The following is a 23152-nucleotide window of genomic DNA, read 5'->3' as shown; positions in this document are numbered from 1 at the left end:
CCATCATGCTGATATTTAATTAACGTGTCGATTTGACAAGGGACATTTGACAAGGCAGAAAAATGAAGGTTGGACGAGGACGAAGAATTTAGATCTTTTCGAGAATCGGATGTTAATTACAGTCGAATCGAAATAATAAACGTTCAATTTGCTTCGAACCGTGAGCGAGAATTAAAACATTGCTTTCTTCGTGCGACTATTATTCCTGACATTTCTGAGAAACGATCGAACCCGTAAAACCGTGAAGAGTTGAAAGAAACATTTCGATGAAATCATTGGAGATCTGTGTACGCGGAAGACAAGCCGACATTTGAAACTGTGCCGAACCGTTTTGCAATTAATGTTCAGTGGAACGGGAATGTTCGCGCGTTCGTGTCGGCAGTTGAATTTGTCTAAAATTATCCGGATCAGGTTTAAATATCGAGTCCGGAGGCGGCGATGTTAAAATAATGGGATATAAAAAGACCAGCAGTGGGCGCCATTTTGTCTTCCGCCCTTTGAGCGTGACGCGGACGGTAAATCTCTTCGGCCGAGTCTTTTGCATTCCCGTATCGTTGTTTCCGCGTTAGCATCGAAAACACTGAGCGGATCGATAGGTGCAGCTGACCGTGCGACAATACTATATCCAAACTAATTGGCTGCCTTTTGAGAGCTTATGTGTCAATTACCGTACGGTCAGCTTGTTTCAATTAGAGCTTAACGACTTTATCGTGCTTCCGTGTACGAATCGGCTGTGATATTTTTTTTTTTTTTTTTCGAGTGGTCAAATAAGCCAGTGGCCGATCTGGATCCCGATGCACGCTAGATCGGATCGCGTCCCAATTTCTTTGTGGACGGTTTTCACCGTTCGCGGACACCGAGTCCCCTTGAGCCGACAATTTTTTCCAGCAGAAAGATTAAACATATCGCGCGGACATCGCGGTGTCATTTACGTGTCTCTCGGAACTCGTTCTAATCGCGGGCCAAGAAACCGTAAGATGCAAATGAAGCCGCCAGCTCGAGGAAATATTAACATCCGAAATGTGTTCTGAACGAAACTCCGGCCGTGATTCTTGCGGACGCGCAAAAAAGTTGCCCGAATACGTTTATGCAGATAATACTTCTCGGTTCATTAATTTCTCGTTCCCCGATCACTTTCGTCGAGTTAGAATCCTCCGCAGGAAAAGTTCTCGCCGCTAATGAGAACTGATAAGTCGCGCGAACTGATTTCGGGTTACCAACGCTAGCGCGCATGTGGTGCCATTAACTATCAAAGTTTACCCAGCTTTTTTTTTAATGAAGCTTCAGTTTATGTTGCGAAGTTCCGTTGCTTCGGCTGGCGAACCACTGCGTTGGTTTATGCCGCGAAACTTTCCGACCCTGGCGAAACACCCACAGTTTTCGTGTTTTCCATTATGTTGTCTTTACCTCTGCTCGTCTTTCCATAAGAAGCCTGGTCGTTTATGGTTGTTTAATAATTCGTTGTCGGTCGTTCAATCAAATCATCCGTTTGCTCTTATTTCGGGCGCAATTTTAACTTTACATTCATCGAATAAGATATATTAAATTTTGTTGTTCTTTTATTACGTTTATTTTTTTAATAGCAAATTGTAATATTTCTTGTTCCACTTAAGGACTCGTACGTCGAGAGCAAACCAATTGATCATCCCACGGTAATCGGCTCCACTAACCTACTTTTGACATAAACAAAAATTGATGAAGACGCGAGTCTATGAATAAAAACTTTGTTTATTGCGATATAGTGTGTTTCTTTGAACTAGTTTGAAAATGTCACAGCCGGCGCAAGTAGGTCAACGAAGAAGTGGGTCGATTGTAGTTTTCGCTGTGTGCTCGTTATAAACGTTCAATTTCATTTGTAATCTCGGTTGGAAAAGTGTTCGATGAAAATGAATAATAATAATAATAGACGAAGGTGACCGTATATTTCGATAAACAATGCTTATTATAAAGCAATTAGATGGTCGGTGGAAAGGTCGTTCACCTTAGTAGCTTGTTAAGGAATTTCGGAGCGCTAAGGTCCAATTGACCTTAACCTGTTAACTGGGGATAATAGGCGTAGTCGCCATTTATATTCTCATACAACTCGCATCTCTGACTTCTATATAGCTTTCTCATTTACTTACATACAGATTCTTGAAAAAACGTCGTGAGAAACAGCAATTTAATCGGTAATTTATACGACTTTATTTGAACGAATAAATTTACGTAGAATTCTGCTTGCAGAGTTGGATTTCTTAATATAAAATACATAATTTTGATACGTACAATACTTTTATAAATCCAGTAGTAAATCCAGTTTTTAAAACAATAAACCGCTTCACAAAATTCTTGGAACACACAGAATTATTAACATTTTGGTTGCCGCGTTACGCATACAGTGACAAAATTAGTTGGACTGATTTGAGAATTAACTTTTTACCAGTTAGCTGTGGCGACATTTTCGAAAAGTTAATAGCTAAAATGTGTCGCAAAAAGGAAGCTATGCCGAGTGTACTACCTAACCTAAACACCATATACGATTTCTTCATAATAATTATTTACGTTTCTTTGTTTGTTTTATTTCATCTTTCATATATCGGTCAAATATATTTTAGTCTCCACTAAAATTGTAATTTCAACTGTGAATTTTTACGCATGATGCATACTCTTCATAACACAAAAGATAGCCATTTCATTATGATGACTATACTCGTTAGAAGCAGCTAACTGGTTAAGCTGATCTATTGTATCCTCTTAATTTTTCATTAGGATCTATAGAACGTAAAAATTTTCAAGAGTAATTGATATCATACGCCATTACATTTCGATTTTTTATTAAATACTACACTTGAATTTTACAAAAAATTTTTAAAGTTGTTGGCGTGACAGACAAAGTGTTAAAAAGCCAAAACTCAACTTTCGCAACCTAAGTGCTCCACTTTTATCTGTTAAATTCCGCCAAGATCGGTTTCCTGTCGATTAGAGCTATTCCGACGGTCAAAGATAGACTTTGGATTACCACAGAAATCGCTTTAAAAATTCAGGTAAGGGTTAAACAGTGTCCCCCGCCAGTCCACTGCTGATCAACGCGATTGGTGTCTAGTATCTCGACGCAACCGGGTCGTAGGTCGCCGATCGAAGCCCTCCGGAGTGCCGGGCTCGTGTTCTCCGCGGAAACCGGGTCGCGAAGGTTAAGGTCGAGTGTCCGCTGCGCGGCTCAACCGTGCTTATTTTCGGAGCGGAGAAGCAAAAGGGGGGCAGGGACGTCTGACTGACTGGACGCGATCTCGTTTGCAGATGTCGAGCGGAATCGGTGCACCTGCAATGGGGATCGGCGTTAGTCACGGGACCGGGGGTGGCGAGGGTGTCGCCGGTGGTTGCCGGATGCGCGCCCAGAGCCAAGGTCAGACTCCTGCGTCCGACTCCTCGACGCAGCACAATAATCCGCAGCAGTCGTCCCAGCAGCAGCAACAGCAACAGCAACAGCCGCAGCAGCAACAACAGCAGCCGCAGCAGCAACAACAGTTGCAACAGCAACAGCAGGCGCCGTCGTCTCAGCAGCAACAGCAACCACAGCAACAGCAACAACAACAGCAACGCCAAGGCTCGGGAATCATGGGCCGCTCGAAGAAGGATAACTGTTGCCTGTGTTGGTGCTGCAGTTGCTTGTGGTATTACCGTTCCTGTCTATTTGCATTTTTTCTGATCCCTTGGTCTCCGTTCGAATAGCCGGTTGCTAACCTACTCTTTCGTTTCAAAGATGGCAAAATTTAATTGACTCGATGGATAAGAGATAAAGACTGACGAATAAAGTTTTATTCGACACTATCGAATAAATATCCAAACGAATAAAGATTTGTTTAGATAAAAATTTATCCGAACAAGGTTTTATTCGAATAAGAACATGTTCATATAGGAATTCATAAGGGAAATAATCGATTTGAACAAAACTACAATATAAAGTATTTTTTTTCATAGTTATCAATTTATTTATTTCACATTCCTTCTTTCCAGTGCTGCATCGAACAGTTTGTTACTTTTGGGATATGTTATATAGGGTATGAGATATTGGAAATGGAATATAGGATATGGGATACGGGATACGGGATATCGGATATGGGATATGAGATATGGGATACAGGATACGGGATACGGGATATGGAATATGGGATATGGGATACGGGATATGGGATACGGGATATGGGATGCGGGATACGGGATATGGGATATGGGATATGGGATACGGGATACGGGATATGGGATATGGGATATGGGATATCGGATATGGGAGACGGGATATGGGATGTGGGATATCGGATATGGGATATGGGATACGGGATATCGGATATGGGATACGGAATATGGGATACGGGATATGGGATATGGGATACGGGATATGTGATACGGGATACGGGATATGGGATATGGGATACGATATATGGGATACAGGATACGGGATATGGGATATGGGATATCGGATATGGGAGACGGGATATGGGATGTGGGATATCGGATATGGGATATGGGATATCGGATATGGGATATGGGATACGATATATGGAATATGGGATATGGGATATGGGATATGGGATACGGGATATGGGATATGGGGTATGGGATATCGGATATCGGATATGGGATACGGGATATGGGATATGGGATACGATATATGGGATATGGGATATGGGATATGGGATATGGGATACGGGATATGGAATTCGGGATATCGGATGTGGGATATGGGATATGGGATACGGGATATCGGATATGGGATACGGGATACGGGATATGTGATATGGGATATCGGATATGGGATATGGGATACGATATATGGGATATGGGATACGGGATATCGGATATGGGATGCGGGATATGGGATACGGGATATGGGATATGGGATACGGGATATGGGATATGGGATATGGGATACGGGATACGGGATATGGGATATGGGATACGGGATATGGAATATGGGATATGGGATACGGGATATGGGATACGGGATATGGGATGCGGGATACGGGATATGGGATATGGGATATGGGATACGGGATACGGGATATGGGATATGGGATATCGGATATGGGAGACGGGATATGGGATGTGGGATATCGGATATGGGATATGGGATACGGGATATCGGATATGGGATACGGAATATGGGATACGGGATATGGGATATGGGATACGGGATATGTGATACGGGATACGGGATATGGGATATGGGATACGATATATGGGATACGGGATACGGGATATGGGATATGGGATATCGGATATGGGAGACGGGATATGGGATGTGGGATATCGGATATGGGATATGGGATATCGGATATGGGATATGGGATACGATATATGGGATATGGGATATGGGATATGGGATATGGGATACGGGATATGGGATATGGGGTATGGGATATCGGATATCGGATATGGGATACGGGATATGGGATACGGGATATGGGATATGGGATACGATATATGGAATATGGGATATGGGATATCGGATATGGGATACGGGATATCGGATATGTGATACGGGATATGGGATATGGGATATGGGATATCGGATACGAGATATGGGATACGGGATATGGGATATGGGATACGGGATATGGGATATGGGATATGGGATACGGGATATGGGATGCGGGATACGGGATACGGGATATGGGATATCGGATATGGGATATGGGATATGGGATATGGGATATCGGATATGGGATATGGGATATCGGATATCGGATACGGGATATGGGATACGGGATATCGGATATGGGATATCGGATATGGGTTACGGGATATGGGATATGGGATGTGGGTTACGGGATATCGGATGTGGGATATCGGATACGGGATATGGGATATCGGATATGGGATATGGGATATGGGATACGGGATATGGGATATGGGATATGGGATATCGGATATGGGATACGGGATATGGGATACGGGATATCGGATATGGGATACGGGATATGGGATATCGGATATGGGATATGGGATATGGGATATGGGATATCGGATATGGGATATGGGATACGATATATGGAATATGGGATATGGGATATCGGATATGGGATACGGGATATCGGATATGAGATATGGGATACGGGATATGGGATATGGGATATGGGATATGGGATACGGGATATGGGATATGGGATATGGGATATGGGATATCGGAGATGGGATATGGGATATCGGATATCGGATATGGGATGTGGGATATCGGATACGGGATATCGTATATCGGATATCGGATATGAGATATGGTATATGGGATATGAGATATGGTATATGGGATATGAAATATCGGATATGGGATATGGGATATAGAATATCGGGAAATGTTTGAGCATGTGCCAAGTTTTTATTGCATCTTTGAAATTCTTTGTTGCTTTTGATAACAACGTGTATTCAAGGTTTTCGTTCCATGAGAAATTCCTAATATTCTCATCGTACGCTAAACTTTTGGGGGTAGGTTTCTCACACGTTTAATTCGAATTACCTCAGATATAAAATAAAACATGTGTCGCTTAGTCTTTGAGTACTAAACAAGTAAGTACTAAACAAGTACTAGCAACCAGCTATTTGAATGGAAAGCAAGGATCTTATATAGTCGCATTGGACGAAATTCTAGCGTCCTTATTACGTGGTAGAGATGGGTGCAATTTAATTTGAATAATACTATCTCTACAAGATAAGATATTCACTTATAACTGAGTTATCACTGTTGCCAGTGTATCGATCAGGTCAACTTCTCCATTATTCAATTATAATTCGCGGTTAAGCCGTAGTGTTAGGGAAAATGGCCGTTTTAAGAGATGCAAATTCAACGATTCTCATCCTTAATTAACCCCTTGTCCTATGGCTGTCTACGATGATTAAAACTACTTTGTTTTTCGCAGTCTCTCAGCAAGAAAGGAAAAATTTATATTTATCATATTTGCAATATTTGAATACCGGTACCGAAAGAATAGCATGCGATTTCGAATTTTGAAAGAAAAGAACTGTTAACAGAGTCGCTTTCAAATCTTTGTAACGACTCGATATGCCAAGGGGTTAACCCTTTGCACTCGAAGCCATTTTACATCCAAATCCAAAATTGTTTATCTGACCTATAGTATTTCTAATTTATACGACTCAGATATTATATTATCATTATTATATTATTACATTTTGTAACGTGACATAACTTCGAGCGCCAGGGATTCGAATCTAATAATCAGGCAGGCTTTCATCGCAATGCGAGAGTGCAAAGTTTCGTCGCAATGCGATCTCCATTGCGTTCTCCGGGAACGTTAATTTCTCCGATGGTAATGATCCCTTCCGTCGTGTTCGCCTCGGGAACGCGTTCTGTAAGCCATAAGCGCGAGCTGTTCGAAGACAACGGACAGTATAGCGAGGGAATGAAAGAGAGAGAAAAAAAATGAAGGAACGAACGAGCCTGTTTGAAAGGTTCGTTCTCGGCTCGGTGAAAAAGTGGGAACATCCGACGACGATCGATCCTCGAAACCGGCTGCCGATAAACTCGCGTGTATCCTGCCGCGTGACAAGCCATTATCGCCCCGTTTCGTAATATAATCGTCGGCGGAACGATGTCAGTCCATTGTCTTTAAACGGAGCTACGACCTATTTACCGTCGAGCAGACATACCTACGTACACTCTTTCTCTGTTTCATGCCGCGCGTAGGAATAAATGGTAAGCAGGCCGTATGGGGCTGGGCTTCGCCGAAGCTTGCTCTCGCACCTAATCGCCACCTAATCGTCGTGCCCCGAATCGAGATTACTGAATAGGGGTTGCAACCGGCGGAAACCTTATCGCTCCGGGAGAAATTCGAATTTCATTATCTACAGTCAACTTTCGCTTCCTTCCTCCCTTCCAGCGTGCTGCGATAGCCGTGCTTACATGTAAACACAAGCCTGATTGTAGGGGTTCAAAATTGTTTGGCAATTACTCGTGACATCTCTGCTGGATTTTCAAAATAAACATCTGCGGAATAATTACTAGTCTGCGGATCTTGTGCACTTGTGACGAAAATAATCCATTGCACAACAGTAGAAACATTTAAAGAATTCGGTGCGAAAGGAACAAATGAAGCTCCTGTGTTTCGCAATTTGTATATTTTTTAGTTATTTATTTATTCATTTATTCGTGGCAAAAACTCTTCGGTACTAAGAAAAAATAGTATTTCCAACCTTTAACATGGCTGCCAATTACTGCTAATTATTGTTTCTGTAAATATTGCATATTTCCAACTTAGTAACTACAAGTACATTTACGTTGAAATATTGCAAACTTGGCGAGTAAACAAGAGGATTACATGAATTTTTAAATAATTATATTAGCGTATATCAATGATGACTTGTTTAAAGTACATGTAAAGTAAAGTACACGTAAGTTACGCATGTGAGTCAAAAAGCATGGGGCAACGTCTGTGCCTAGCGGCAAAGCGAAGTTTGTGCTGCACTCTTGAATCACATATTAATAACATCGAATGTGACTTATAGTATGGAGACCAAATGATACCGCTGTATCCCAGAATAGATCTTGAAGAGAAAGTAATAGTAATACCGAGGTCAGTAACATGATTGAGTCGGGTTAGTAAAATACCATTTAGAGTATAACTACAACCTAGATTGTTTTGTAAATAGGTTACGAATTTTCCCAGCTTTGAATTAGTGAAATACGGATCAACTGTTTGAACGAAGTTCTATGAAGGTTTTATTTTGCTTTCGGTTTAATCGAATATGCTGAATATTATAGGGGCTCCTTTCAGAGCCAACTTGTACCTCCTTTCATCCTTCGTCGCGAAGCTAGATGAAAAGAGGCTTTTAACTTTTTATATGAACCAGCCTTGGCCAATGGTATACAGTTTGAGAGTTGCTTGCGTCCCGATATTTCTCTTGTATTTATATATTCCGACGACCGAGTATTTTATTCGTAAATGTTGCCTCCGGTTTACGGACTTTATTCGTTCGGAATTGATTTGCATTCGTCAACCGCGATGGATCATTTTTCACAAAATTTAATTGGGGTTTCGCCGTGTTTTCAACTCGGTCAAAGGTTTCCAATTTTTTCAGCTTCGTTATCTTCATTTCCTTCCCTTTACCGTCGCAATATGGGATGAAAAGGAGCTACTAATTTGACCTCCGGGTCGGAATTATTCAGGGGGTGGGGGGTGGTAGAATTTATTCGAGGGCTGTTAACGCATCGAGTTCTAGATTCTCAATTGTCTCTTATATCATTTTTCAGCCATGGGGAAGATCGATAACGGTTCCCCGCGTAACGAGAGAACGACCTGAATTTATCCACTTCATTCCGCCATTGTTGTTGAGGATCCATGCATCCAACTATTTCCGAAATCTGTAATTGGCCTCCGGACTGTTTGCTGCAATGTTTCGAGGGCTTCCTGATACCTGGATGAATCGAGTCTCTCCTCTATGGACGTTTAATTGATGTTTTATACGTTCACATTCTACGCTTTATTTTGATTTTTAAACAATATTTCAATATAATTTCTGCTTCAATTTTTTCCTCCTTTTTATACATCGAATAATGGAGCTTCGATCGTCACGCTGCGACGTTCTTCCGTTTCATTTATTTTTTAATTACTCCCGAAAACAAACCAAAGCCACCCCGCACTAACCCTAAACTCCACTACCCTAATTATGTTTAGGAGAAAGCCCATTCTCCTGGGAAAGGAAAACATCGTTCGTGGCATAATTCACGTCATAATTCCTCTCATTAAACGTTGTCACCTACAAGCTTGTACAATTATTGAAGGATTAACAATCAACTCGTACAAAACTACATAAAAAAATGGAACTGATATAATTTAACCTTAAAAGGTTCGTCCATTGTCAAAACCAGAAGTACAATCGTATATCGTGCCGATATTCCATTCGAGTTTTGTAAGAAGAACCTTCAATTATTCGATCCGAATTTCCAAAACTCTCAGATCATAGTATCCAACGTCTAAGCCTTTCAAAGTTAAGCAAAATCAAAGAAATCGCAAGTCTCCGAAGAATGGAATAGACATAGTTTTCGGCGTAAGGGGTGCGCGATTTCCACCGTCCCCGCGAACGAAGACCACCCTTCGGCCATTAACACGGGAACAATTTCACGTCGGAGGAGGCCAATCTCTTTCCGCCGACAAAGATTTCCCGACGATAACCGCCCCCGTTCGTAACCGCCGCGGAAAAAAAACCTTCCGGATGCGTAACACGTGTCCACCCTCGGCGGAAATCTGTCCCGGCGAGGGAGGAACGAAGGTTTTCCGGCTGCCGCTATCTGCTTATTTATCCGCGCGTCTCTCCTCCGCACGCTCTATCCACCATTCCCAACGTTATCGTCCCGGTCGGTTGTTTGCAGAAACGAAACTAGAAAGTTTCCAGGATAATCGTCGGAAAGCGAAGAAAACCTGCGAGCCCGCACTCCGTGCTTCGTTCGCCGCGCGACGGACGTGCGCTCGCTCGTTTCCAGTTTATATCGACCTCGGCATTGTCGGCGGTACGGGACTCCCTCCGTAGCGGCGCGTCAAACGAGAGTCGCTCTTTGTTCGGTCGGTTTTCTTCTTCGTCGTCTCTTTTCTCCCGCCGCTATTCGGCTGCGATAACGTGGACAGTTTCCGTCCGTGTTCCCCTCGCGGGACGATATCGGGGGTGGTTTTGATACAATTCCAACGGATAAAACGAATCCAGGCTGGAACCGCAGTTCCTGGACGTCGCTGGGTCGACCTTGATAGTTCGTGAGTACGAACTATGGCCGCGAACATTGCGAAACTTTCCTCGTTTCGATATGAAACACAGCGACTTCGTTGAAACGTTCAGTTTTCGGAAAAATGTCTCTACATATGTTGTGAAATTTGTGTCGCGACTGACAAGAAAACTCTGCTGACTGACACTTTGCACAAAGTGTTAGGCTAACCTAAGAATAAGCTGCGTTTCGTTCACGCTTGTTTTCTTTTTCTTTTTAATTTAACGGTGAAATCGACGCTGTTCTACGAACCGAACGTTCCACGTTCAGTGCTTATCAATGAAAAATGATAAACGACAAATGACATGCAAAAGTAGTTGAAATAAAAGTTGTGCCGTATCGCTGGTCCCACAAATCTGTGCAAAAATATTTTCGATAGAAATCATGTTTTCACGAAGATGAGAACGCATATGGCTTCCTCGAGAAAATCAGAGGTTTACAGGCCAAAAATATGATATCGGCTTTATTTCAAATATTTTTAGATAGCTGTTGCAAAACACTTGTGCAAAGTTTCAGTAAAATCGGCGTGTATCGATCACTGGGGCACCTCTGCGAATCTCTCATAGGATTGCAGATTGAAGTTTCTACTTTACAAAGATCCGCAGAAACTAGATGCACAATTTTTCGAAGCCGACTTCGAGAAACGAAAATGGGAAAAAATTTCAGTCCTGCAACAACTTCTTGGTGTATCCGATACCATTGTCAAATTTCAGAATTGATTTGATTAAAATTTCTACTTTATTATTTCTAGTAACGAACATCCTAAACAGAAGTATTGTTTCCTTAGGGAAGATCAACCACCTGCTCGTTGCTTAGAATATTTCGAGATAGAATATTTTCAGTCTGCATAAAGATCCGCAGTCTAATAAAATCGAAATTGGACAAATTCGAGAAAAAATAGGTCGCGACGTCTCGCGAAACTGGGATGTAAATTTCTCTAGACTTCACTGAGCCAATATGTACCTTCATCGCGTCTCGTTTGAAACATCAAAACGCTACCCTTATCGATCTCACAGACGCCATGTTCTCGATCACCGTTCCGAAAGCCAGCGAAGGAGGAGACCGACGAAATAAACACTAAAAGACGTGGTTTTGTCGACAGTTTGACGGCGATCGGCGGCAATTCGGCGGGTGCAGAGGGCGCAGGCGACCAGGGGAAGAAGAAAGGTAACGCGGGCGTCGGCGGCGAGCACGGCAGCGGCGTCGTCGAGCACGCGGGTGCGGGGAACGGCCTCGAGGACACCATGGAGAGCAGCCTGGAGGAGATCAGGATGTGGGGCTCCTCGTTCGAGAAGCTGATGAGAAGCACGGCCGGCCGCAAACTGTTCAGGGCGTTCCTCAGGAGCGAGTTCAGCGAGGAGAACATCGCGTTCTGGACGGCGTGCGAGGATTTCAAGCGGGAGAGCAATCCTGAGAGGATCAAGAAGGAAGCGGAGTTCATCTACAAGGAGTACATATCCGAAGACTCGTCGAAGGAAGTGAGTGACATTTGTCGTCTCTTTGATCGCCGTTCTTGATCCTTCAACCGAATCGATCCCCCTCTTTGCTTTCTTCATCCTTAACCTCGGTCGATGCCAGGCTTGCTACACTTCCCTTTGATCCTCGCGTTGCTTTGTTAACCCCTCGATTCTTCTCCTCGAGTCGACGTTTCTTTCGACTTCTTTTCCCTTAGCCCGACTCCATTTAATTCATTTCTTTAATTCTTCTCCAAGGCTCCCGTGCTTTTCGTGCCGGATCCTTGATTACTGCGAAACTTTACCTCCTTTCTTTTCAATTCTGCTCGTTCATTCTTTGACTAGAGCTCTTTTAACCGGCGTTTATTAAAACCTGTTTCTTCGTTTTCGCTAACCCCTTGCCGTACAATGCTCTTCGCAGTTATAATGATTAGGAGTTTTTCGACTGTAATCATTTCTTTTAGAAGAGACAGAATATGTACAGGGCGGAACACGCAACTTGTGCGCCTCTTGTTACTTCCAAAATATGCGTTGCATGAAAAGTTTTTTTGTACAAAAGATGCATGAAGGAGCACATTATTTGAGAGGAGCACATTATTGATCAACTTTGTTTTTTTATATAGATTACTATATTTTTTACATCAAAATATGGATGAATATCGAATTCTGAGTAAATAAGTATTGACCTTTATTAGCCCTAAACCTAATAGTTAACAAGTAATTGAACTTTATTTTTGGAATAAAAAAAAATTTGTGACAAGGTTGAATCTCCAACTTGATACTATGTGAAAAAAATTGTCAAGAAATAAAGTGAAATCACTCGTTAGCTATCAGGTTTAGGTCTAATAAAAGTCAATAAATAAAATATAGTAATCTATCGAAAAAAAACGAAGTTGATCTTCAAATCTCCGAAACACCTCCACTTATAGAAAAAATTAATTCACTACATATTGTGTGTACAAAATGTTCTCGTGCGACATATATTTTAGAAGTTATAAGAGGTACACAAGCTGCGTGGTTCACCCTGTGTAATTATTTTGTACCTACATTTACTCGAATGCTTAACATGTCGGCTGACAAACACGAGATAATTCGCGATAATTCTATGATGACTCTGTTAAAGGTTCAGTAGTAACAAAAGAACGTCATAGAAAGGATTTATTTATTATTTTCTATATTTCTATTTTCTGTATTTGTTTTTAATGTCGCGTCTAGAACAGATTTCTTCAAAATAGGCTTGACAAAAATTTCTCTCACCAGTTACACTCGCTGAAATGTGATAAACGGTTAAAATATGTTTTCAAAGTTTGGTCCCCATTATTTCAACTCCTATAGAATTCAACTCTTCGTTCCAAACGGTTCAACCTTTAAATTATACCGAAGGCTATCGATAGATCAGCTTATTAGATAGAAATCGCACCTGCAACCCAGCCGCCAATAAATTCCCAAAAAATCCTGCTTCGATCCCTGCTAGGTTGAAAAGTAGAATGACAGATAGTGGTTTCTAAACGGAACTGTCGGCTTCAGGTGAGCCTGGACGCTCAGGTGCGCGAGATAGTGAACAACAACATGGTGGAGCCGACCCCGCACACCTTCGACGAGGCCCAGCTGCAGATCTACACGCTGATGCAGCGGGACTCGTACCCTCGTTTCGTGAACAGCGATATCTACCGGCGGGTGGCCAGACTGGACAACAAGTCGGCCGCGGCGAGCAACGAGGAGCACGGGACCGGCAAATCGAAGGGGAAGAAGGGCACCACGTAATCGGGGTGGCAGCGGACCAACACCCTCCGTCTCCAGAGCGTCGTCCTTCGATCGTTGAACGCTTCGATCGGGGACCGCGTTTGAAACGTTGGCCGATGACGAGAGACCCAGCAGGAGGCATCGGCGATCATAGACGATCGGGCCTGGATCGGGGACCACCGACGATCCACGGCCCGGAACCACCGACATCCGGATAACCGGGACATCCCTCTGTCGCGAAGCAAGGCCCCCATTTCAAGCGGTTCCCGCTGACGGGGACCGGTCGGGGGCCTCGGTGACAAAGAGGAAGATGCTCGCTAGCGACTCGCTCTTCCACGCGACGCCACATCGGGGCCATGTGAACACGCTCGCCGCGTCTGCGAACGTGACGCACGAACTTGACGATGGACTGAATTATTTAAAAAGAAAAAAAAACAGAAAACCGGAAAAACGAAAAACAAAGAAAAGAGAACCAGAGAGGAATCGTCGCACAAGGATAGGATCGAGGAGGCGACCGGGAAAGAGGATCGGAACGCGAACGGCTTGCAATCTCGAGGATCGACGCCGACTCTTCCTTCCAGGATACTCGGGCACACGCGGGTCGAAAAAGATCGGGACAAGCAAGGGTCGGTCGGGGATGACGTTCGTCCGTCACGGAAGTTCCTAAGTTCATCGTCCGAGTGTCTTACGACTGATCGTCGCCGATCATCTCTCTCTTTCTCCCGGCTTGTCGCGACCGCTCTCTCTCACTCACTCTCTCTCTCTCTCTCTCTCCCCCTCTCTCTCTTTCTCTCTCTCTTTTCCGCTCAAACGATCTTTCTCTCTACTTCTCTCGAGCCTTCCGACCCCACCGATATTTTTCTCCTCTCTTTCTCGCTCTCTTTCAGCGTGCCCCCCCCCCCTCCGTTTCATCGTCGAAGGAGGTCTCGCGGGACGATTGTCGAGGATCCACGATGTAATCGAGCCACGGGAACTCGAGGGCACGATCGTCCAAACGAAAGGGACTTCTGAATTGATGGTTCTGTTCTGTTGCTCGATGTTTTTCGATCGTTCTTTCCGTTTTTTTATTTCGCTCGAAAGCTACAATTCATCCTCGTGTGGAACGCTGCAATTTTTATCTAGATTTAGAATTCGTTTGTACTAGAATAGAATGAGTTTTATTCGGACTCTTTAACCCTTTGGCTACGACAGATTTTGACACATGTGTACTGTGCGCGCAGCATACGATAGCTCGTTGATGTGGTCGAGACACTGAACCGTGTTACATACGTTCGTGAATAATTTTATTTATTTGTATTTTCAATAACCGAGCGGGACGACTGCTTTGCGTCACATGGTAAAAATAGTAAGCAATAATTGTCGCACAGCAAGGAAGAGCAAAGTTACAAATGATAACAAATAGAACTCACTGCGATAGAATGAGTCAGAATATAGAAATACAATGCCTAAAGTAACGAAATAAATCGCTATTATCTGAATTCGATAAATTAATTTTATAGACGACATAGCGCAAGTAAGACCGAGCTTTTAAATGTACGAAAAGAGCGACGGAAGATATCAGCAGAATCGCTAAAACGATCAGCCGTAACGAATGCTTGATCTGATACAAATAATAATAACTTCTGATCAAATTTGCCGGTCGCTCGTAGGCGACAAAAATTTGCTCAAATTTGCTGGACGCCGATAGGCGCCATCGGTACATCGTAAGCAAATGTTCAGGGCGCCTATAGGCGCCGATGATAGTCTATGGGTTAAGGAGTTGGAAATCCGAATTCGTTCAATTTCGTTCACGAAGATCGTTCAATATTTGACAGTTCACGCGTTCGTTGAATTTTTCCATGAAGTTGCACTGTCAGTGACCTATTAAAAGAAATGCTGCTTCACACGAGGATTGCCGCATAGTAATTCGCGGCCCGATTTCCCGTGGCTCGCGAGCGTCTCGAGATCGGAAGTCCCTCTCGAGGGACGCTCGAAACAGCGGCCGACACGACAGAAGCAATATTCATCAGCGGGAACGAATCTCATCGATCGAATCGATCGTTAGTATACGGAGATCGACGGGGGAGCGTCGAGACGTCGTGACCTTGCACACGAAACTCCTGCGCGCGAGAAGGGACTCCTTTCCCGATCGTTTCCCCCAAGCCAGGAACGAGTCGAGCCGTTTCCGCGGGAAAAGGGTCCCGTTTCCGCTCGGTCTTATTTGTTATACCGCGTCCAAAGCGGCCGCGGGCGATCGCCGGGTGTTAAATTGATCGCGGAAGCACCCTCGTTTCGTTACAATCGCGATTACTGCAACGGGACCACGAGAATAGGGGGTGACTTTTTCTGGGATGCGACGTGGAGTTTCGTCTGCAACGTGTTTGCCCGATGGACCTTCAATCTTCCGAACCTCGCGGCGAATTGTCGGAAAGCCGAGGCGAATTCGTGGCGGGCTCTGGTCGAGACGAATCGATCGATCGTCGAGCGTCGACGGAACCGTTTAAATCATCCTTCAAACCGTTTCGGAGCAGCGGCGTGCGAAATCTTTGGATGCGAGGGATTTATACTTTAATCTTTTCAAGACGGACTGTGAATAAATAGACTGTGGATTTGATGCATTTATCGCAGAAGTGCGCAGGCGGAGCATAACACAGCGGAAAGATTAAAAGACTTTAAGAACGCTGTTACACTGTTTTACTTTTGGTTCGTTGCAATCGAGGTGGACAACTTTTATTTTGTATAGAAAAACCCGCGGTCTACTTAGAAACTATGTTGTTCATTCTGTTCGAAGGGTTGTAAGAGATCGTCGAATGTCGTTTATGCATTTAAAAGGACTGTTTCTAGTTTAGTATCGTCTCTCTGAAACAAAACAATGCAGACTTACAAGCATGTATTCGTACAATGGCCCACAGTATGGTGCATGAATCGAGATGCAACGCGTCTTGAAGGAGATCCGAGAAAGATCTGCGAGAACGATCTCCGTTCCGAAACATTTGGTCAGTCTTGAAGGGGTTAATGTTCAAGGTTCAGTTCCGTGTAGTCGGTTCATGGGGGACGTATCGCGAGACGTTGGTGTACAGGAGATGGAGACAGAGCTCGAGAGGATGATCTTCCTCGACGACGCCGGGCCACGTCGCGACGCTCAACTTCCGTTTCAAGTAATTCGCCACGGTGAACGAAGGGCACCGGCCAGCTCCGGACGGCGTACACCGAGTTACTGCCAGCGAGACACACCAAGTAACGAACGACTACTTCGACGACCAAGGTAGAGAAACACGAAGAATGGGACGACAATGGGTATGATCTAGTCAGCATCGGTCGAGGACGATGTCGTCGATGAAAGGGGACATGGCCTAAGCAGGGGATGCTCAATCGGGCCACGAGTTCGAACCACTTCCGAGATCCGAGCAGCCGCCATTTTGTCGGCACGACGTGGAAACGTCGCGGCGCCAGCTGTTTCCCGGCGAACAAACCAGTTACTCAGCAATTAAACGATTCACCGTCGTTCACGAAACATCGCTGCGATTCGGCCGTGGAGCTTCGTGCATTTATTATAGGTTCTTTAACACGATGGAAGTTTAGTTTTCGACCGAAGAGGGAAGGACATTTTTTCATTTCCGCAGTCTAGTCATGATTCAATTTCGTGGGGAAATTTGAAATGCCACGTTCCCGCAGAAGAAGTTGAGAAACGTAGATTATTTTATCTTCACTTCCATTTGTATTAAAGACAGCGGGGAGCGCGCAAACGATTGTCGCGAACCGATTTGGAAACCGAATCGGAAAACGATCGGAGCGAACCCGGGGACCGTGCAACGACCGCACAAAAGGATCACGCATTCGTGAACGCGCGCACACGACTTGCCACGTGCCCGGTGTCTCGTTTGCTATTACACATCCGCACAATTTTACAGAGTCGAAGGCAGAAGCTCGTCAACCTCCCTAGCGACGCGGGACGCGGGATGCGGGTTTCCTTTGAACATTCATCGAGCTCCTTGAATCGACAAGCATCGTCGGTCCACGATCTTAACGAGTCACTTTACTATAAAAAAAAATAGTAAGCGTTAACCCTGCGGCGGTCGAATTTAATCGATCTACCGATATCTTCTCGCGTCCTCCTGTTTTTAAGAAATACATTCTGTTGCGACCGCGGCAGGGTTAAGAAGGATCTACTATTTTGTAAACAGATGTGTTCAATTATCCTCTGTTATAAACGCGAATGACAAATTCTTCACAATGACGAAGAAGAGTTCCTTATCGAAGTTTCCTCATTTCATAGTTAAGATAACGCTTTCGCCATACTCGTCGATCGAAGGAGCATATATCGGACGACATTCTGCGAACGGCCGGAACGTTTTTCGTTCACTTTGTGCCAATTTCCTTCTAGTCGGGATTATTTTAATCGGTGATTTTTCCGTGAACAGAGAATGAGACTGGGGACAGGGGTCGCTGGCCCGAAACTCGCACGAAGCTCGTCGATCGCCGACGCTCGGGAAGATCGAACTCGATCGATTGCAAAAGAAATCGAAAGGAAGGAAAAGAAACGAGAGGGAGAAGCTACGCGAACCAAAACGAGATCGACGAGCGCGCATCGTCGCGAGTCGATCGCCCTATACGTGTGGGTGTGGAGAATAAGAAAACATGCTGCAAAATGAACGATGACAAAACCAAGTCGCACAGTCAGGCACAGCGTTTGGCTACTGCCCTGTAGATAATATTATAGATAGTTACCACGGACGAGGGAGGAGGATTAAACTAATTATACATGCAAATATATAAATATACATATATATATGAATATAAAAGGAAACAAAAAAATATATATATATTATAAATATATATGGAATCACGTACATGTGCTACATATGTTCGGCACTTAAGGGCGGCGGGGCAGAGAGAGAAAGGGCGGGAGAGAGTGGGAGGGAGTGAGAGCGATACGACGAGAAAGAGAGAGAGAGAGAGAGAGAGAGAGAGAGAGCATCGGCGAGAAAGCACACCGTTTTTTCATTCTTTGAACCTGTCGTACCACTCGCGGGGCTAATTAGTCGCGTGTCTCGGCGAGAAGAGAGAAAAAAGGACGCGACGCGCCGCCATTTTTCCGCTCCCGTGCGATCTCTTTCCGCCCCCACAAACGATTATCGACCCTCCGTGAACGATTCTTCAATCTTGACCCTCTATCACCGGATACTCTACTCCTTGTCCAGCAACAATTCAACCCAGGGTACAAATTAAGGAACACAATTCAGGGTAACGACGGTTTTTTTATCGACAAGAAACGAGGCTGCTTCGAACTCGACCACGCGAGAAACACACGTACGCGAGCTTAACGATTTGTAAATGTAACACGGGGGTTGCCGAAGTCCAGCGACGCTGAGAAGAGAACTCGTTGTTTTACCGAAGTAACCGGACTTCTTCGAACGTGCACCGGATGGTGCGCATGTTTTCGAGAAGAGTTTGCACGCTTTCGCGAAATACGTTGCTTCCGGAAATTTAGCGAACACCGATAATGCGTCGGATAACTTTTCTACGTACTTTCGTAAATATTCGTGGAAACATGAAAACACGGCGCAACACCGCGATTTATTTATTCGCCTCGAAAGCAACAGCGAAGCTCGGCTTCCAAGTGTCACAGCTCGCGTCACAACGATCCGAATGCAATAAGATATCTCCAAAGGATCCGTTTTTCGATGAGAAAATCTTCGCGCACTGGTGCATCGACTTTCGAGAAGTTCGGTTACTTTCGCTACAAATCTATGCCGAAGGTGTGCAGACGTACGCAGGAATGAGAAGATGATCGGCGGGATGACACAGGGTCGGTAACAAGCAACAGTACACGTGCCCGGCGATCGATTTCCTATTCCTTAGCTCATCTTCTCATTACTGCGAAGCACGACTGAAGTAGAGATCGTGGCTTCGAACGTGTATGAACCTTTTATAGGCCGAATACAGATCCAATCAAACTAAGCATTCTTATCGTCTCTTTTACAATTGTTTTCTATTCGAAGATTTTATAAATTGCATTTCCAAAACGCACGAATATTATTGATTTTTGGGAACGTTCGCCGAAGAATCAAATGTATGGAAGATTCAAATCGGACAATTCTGCGGAACGCGCGCGCGCGTTATTACTTCAAGGATGTTATTGAAACTTTGTTGGTGTATGATACAGTATTAAAGCGATCTCCCGAAGCAAAGACGACGACGGCGCGAAGAGAAGATTGTCAACGTTCTTGTCGGGGAACATTGCCGTGTAAAAGGTTAAGAAATCAAAGGTCCGTGTTCTTGATACAAGATCCTCCTAATCCCACGGACGCGCGTGGAGAAGTGTATCAACCGGAGGTCTCCGTTTCACGCGTGTGCGGCGCAACGCGTTCGATAAACGTGTTCCACGCGTGCGTTCACGTGGAGCACGGATCTCTCCGTTGGAGATTGTGCGGGTACGTTTGATTCGCTTTGAAACGAAGCTGACCTTCGCGGACGAAGGAGACGGCGAGTCGGCGACAAAGGATGATCGCGAACCATTTGCCCCGATTCGGGGGTTGGAATTCAATGGGCCGAAGTGTCCTCGTCTCCCTTGCTTTGTTATCGAACGCGGGCCACCGCGGAGAGTCTCGAAGCGAAAGAACGTGGAGGATACTCGAGGCACGCGGCCGAGAGCCTCTTCTGCTCGAGAAGGGGCGGGAAAGTGGGTGCACAGGGGGCAAAACGGAGAGAGAAGACGGTCGGAAGCTGGTCGAGCGTCGTCTTCACTAATAAACGCACAATTTTTCTGAATCCTTCGATACCCCCCCCCCCCTCCCCCAACCACGCGCTTCTTTCTTCCGGTGACACCCTTTTATAATCGTCGTTTGATCCGGTGGTACGCGTTTTTGTATCTTCCGAGCGACAATATTTGTACGACAGAAAGAGAGAGAAAGGGAGTCGCGCGCGCGCTGAGATCGCCGTTTTAATTAGAAAGCGGTGGGCGCACAGTTTTCGCTCGGTTCCATGACGCGCATAGGCGTCGCCAGGTGCACGAGGACAGGGGAACGGGGAACGCGAACAGGGACGGACTCGGACTCCACCGTTGTTCTTTTCTTTTTCAGTTCATGCGGAATGGGACGATATGCAATAAGATAGAGAAAGAGAGAGAGAGAGAGAATGAAACATGTTGAAAGAGAGGGTGAGAGAGAGAAAGGTATGGAATGTGAGGGTTAATAAAGTGGTGAAGAAAGAAAACGATTTTGCTGGTCTTGAAACTGTTGCCTGTGTTACGGAATCGATCACGTCCACTTTCACATATACAATCGTCGGAATCCCAGTCTAGACAGTTAATCCAATTCAATGTTCCAGGTCGTATCGCTAATTACCGACGGACAAGGAAGATCTCGAATGTGATCGCGATATCCTTCGCGGATCTTGTTAAAACTCGCCCCGCCCGGGTGATATTCAATTGTCACGTAATTAAGAGGACACCGATATTATTTAATGTACAGTTTTAGAAGGTAATTTTTGATAACCCGACAGACTCGACTTCACAAACACTTTCGTTCGCGCGTTTCGAGGAACTGTCGATTGGTCATCGAAGAGAGCGAGCGAGAGAACGAGAGAGAGAGAGAAAGAGAGAGAGAGACGTTCTATGATTCGTGCGATTAGGTTGGTGCATAGGAAAAAACGAGCCGAGTTTTCGTAGACGGAGACCACGCCATACCTCGCCATTGACACGCACCGTACGTATACTTTCCCCCGTTCTGTTTCGTTATCGCCATGCATCCGACTATTGTTACCGTTCCTCCACCGATTTGTACACTACCTCGTCAGATAAGATTGTATTATAATTATGATTATTGACGTCGTTCGAAGAAGATTTTGTAAGTGATATCACGGATTACCGCGACGAACCAGGACGCGACGGTACGAGGATTGAATATTTTATATTGTCGATAACTCGAACCTGGAACGTTTCCACAGCTTCTGGTTCACCATTCGAGTCATTTGGCGAATTAAACGAATTAATAAATAAAACTATCGTAAAAAAGGACTCTTACAGCCTCCGAACTCTCTCTGTCCGACGACGCCTGCGCCACGAGACACGTTGGCGAAACTTCGAGAGGGGGAAGAAAACTGATTTCTATATGCACCAGCCTAATTTTTCTCGTACTCCTACCTGCCACCGTTCCAGCATTCGTCCCACCCCTCTCTCTGCATTAATTACTTCTACACCGTGGAAAAAAAGGTTCGCGCGAACGGTATGCGTGCTCGCGCCATGCCCTTAAAGGTGCCATCCGGCTTCTGGCCATTTAGGGACGAAGGTCGACGAATGGCTCGCTCGTTTAGCAGACCGTGCTCGGGTCACTGCCATCGGCGAGCATCTTTTTGCCGGCACGACTATCCAGAAACGCGTGCTTTCGCGAAAAAATGCGAACGCGATAGCTTGACGGATCGCGGTTGACCTTTTTTTTTCACCCTTGTCGTATCGTGGCTGGACTGTTGTTGGAATGCGTTTCACCTCTGGGACACGATGTCCGTTGTTGTCAACGCTTGACATACAGCCCGATTTTTTCTCGCTTCTCTGCGGGGAGTCCGGATTAATTAGGAGAAATGGCGGACGTCGAACACGTACCGCGATGTTTTGTAACACATTCCTGACGATAGCTTGGGACTTCTTGCTGGCCCTCGGGCTGGTTTTGGAAAACCGAGGCGTGTTTCGATCGATGGGAGGAACAGAAGAACGCGCAGGATGGTAAGAATGCTCGGGGGTTTTTGTTTAGGGGTGGCTTCTTATTTTACGCTGCCGTAAACTTTCGCTTACCTCCGTTAGATCGCGCCACGGGCTTCGATGGAGAAATTGCGGTTCCGTTGAAAATCGTGGGAAAGGTGGGATCTTCTGGATATTGATCGTGAACGACGAATATTTTTCAAACCAGTTTTCTAATTGAAAATGTCTACTTCGTGTATTGTTTATTAATTTATTTTTCGTTTTATTTCAATGTTTTTGGATGTCGTTTAAGATTTTGAATTCTGGCCGGTTGGGGAGATTGTTCATTTTTCAATGAAATTGTTGGGAATCGTATTGGAAATACATTGTTCGATGCTCGGTTGGTAATGCTGGATGCGATCTCCAGTGGTAACAGCTTCGCAGTTCTCTACATTCTCGATGGATCATTTATTTTATTTCAATACAATTTAATTGCTTAACAGTGTCATCTGTATTCGACTTTAATAGTTCGTAATATTGATTAATTTGTTATTATCCCTT

At 44.7% G+C, this 23152-nt stretch overlaps 1 protein-coding gene across 3 annotated transcripts in view; it reads left to right on the top strand.

Annotated features, from left to right (window-relative positions):
* The window catches only part of Dhit (regulator of G protein signaling double hit), a 29684-nt gene extending 7750 nt beyond the window's left edge, over window positions 1-21934 (top strand). The window contains exons 1-4 of one of the 3 annotated variants that reach the window (XM_033483072.2): window positions 2668-3175; window positions 3277-3650; window positions 11844-12219; window positions 13723-21934. In XM_033483072.2, coding sequence (XP_033338963.1) covers window positions 3277-3650; window positions 11844-12219; window positions 13723-13959 — 987 coding nt within the window. In that variant the 5' untranslated portion in view covers window positions 2668-3175 and the 3' untranslated portion in view covers window positions 13960-21934. Of the gene's footprint in view, window positions 1-2667; window positions 3176-3276; window positions 3651-11843; window positions 12220-13722 lie in introns of those variants that run through there. The other 2 variants (XM_076524321.1, XM_033483071.2) reach the window with 2 other exon arrangements.
* Window positions 21935-23152: the final 1218 nt, after the last annotated feature.

The sequence above is a fragment of the Megalopta genalis genome, chromosome 8 (assembly GCF_051020955.1).
Source record: "Megalopta genalis isolate 19385.01 chromosome 8, iyMegGena1_principal, whole genome shotgun sequence".
NCBI classification, from domain to species: domain Eukaryota; kingdom Metazoa; phylum Arthropoda; class Insecta; order Hymenoptera; family Halictidae; genus Megalopta; species Megalopta genalis.
Note: the sequence above shows the minus strand (reverse complement) of the source record. Positions and strands in the feature narration are given on the sequence as shown.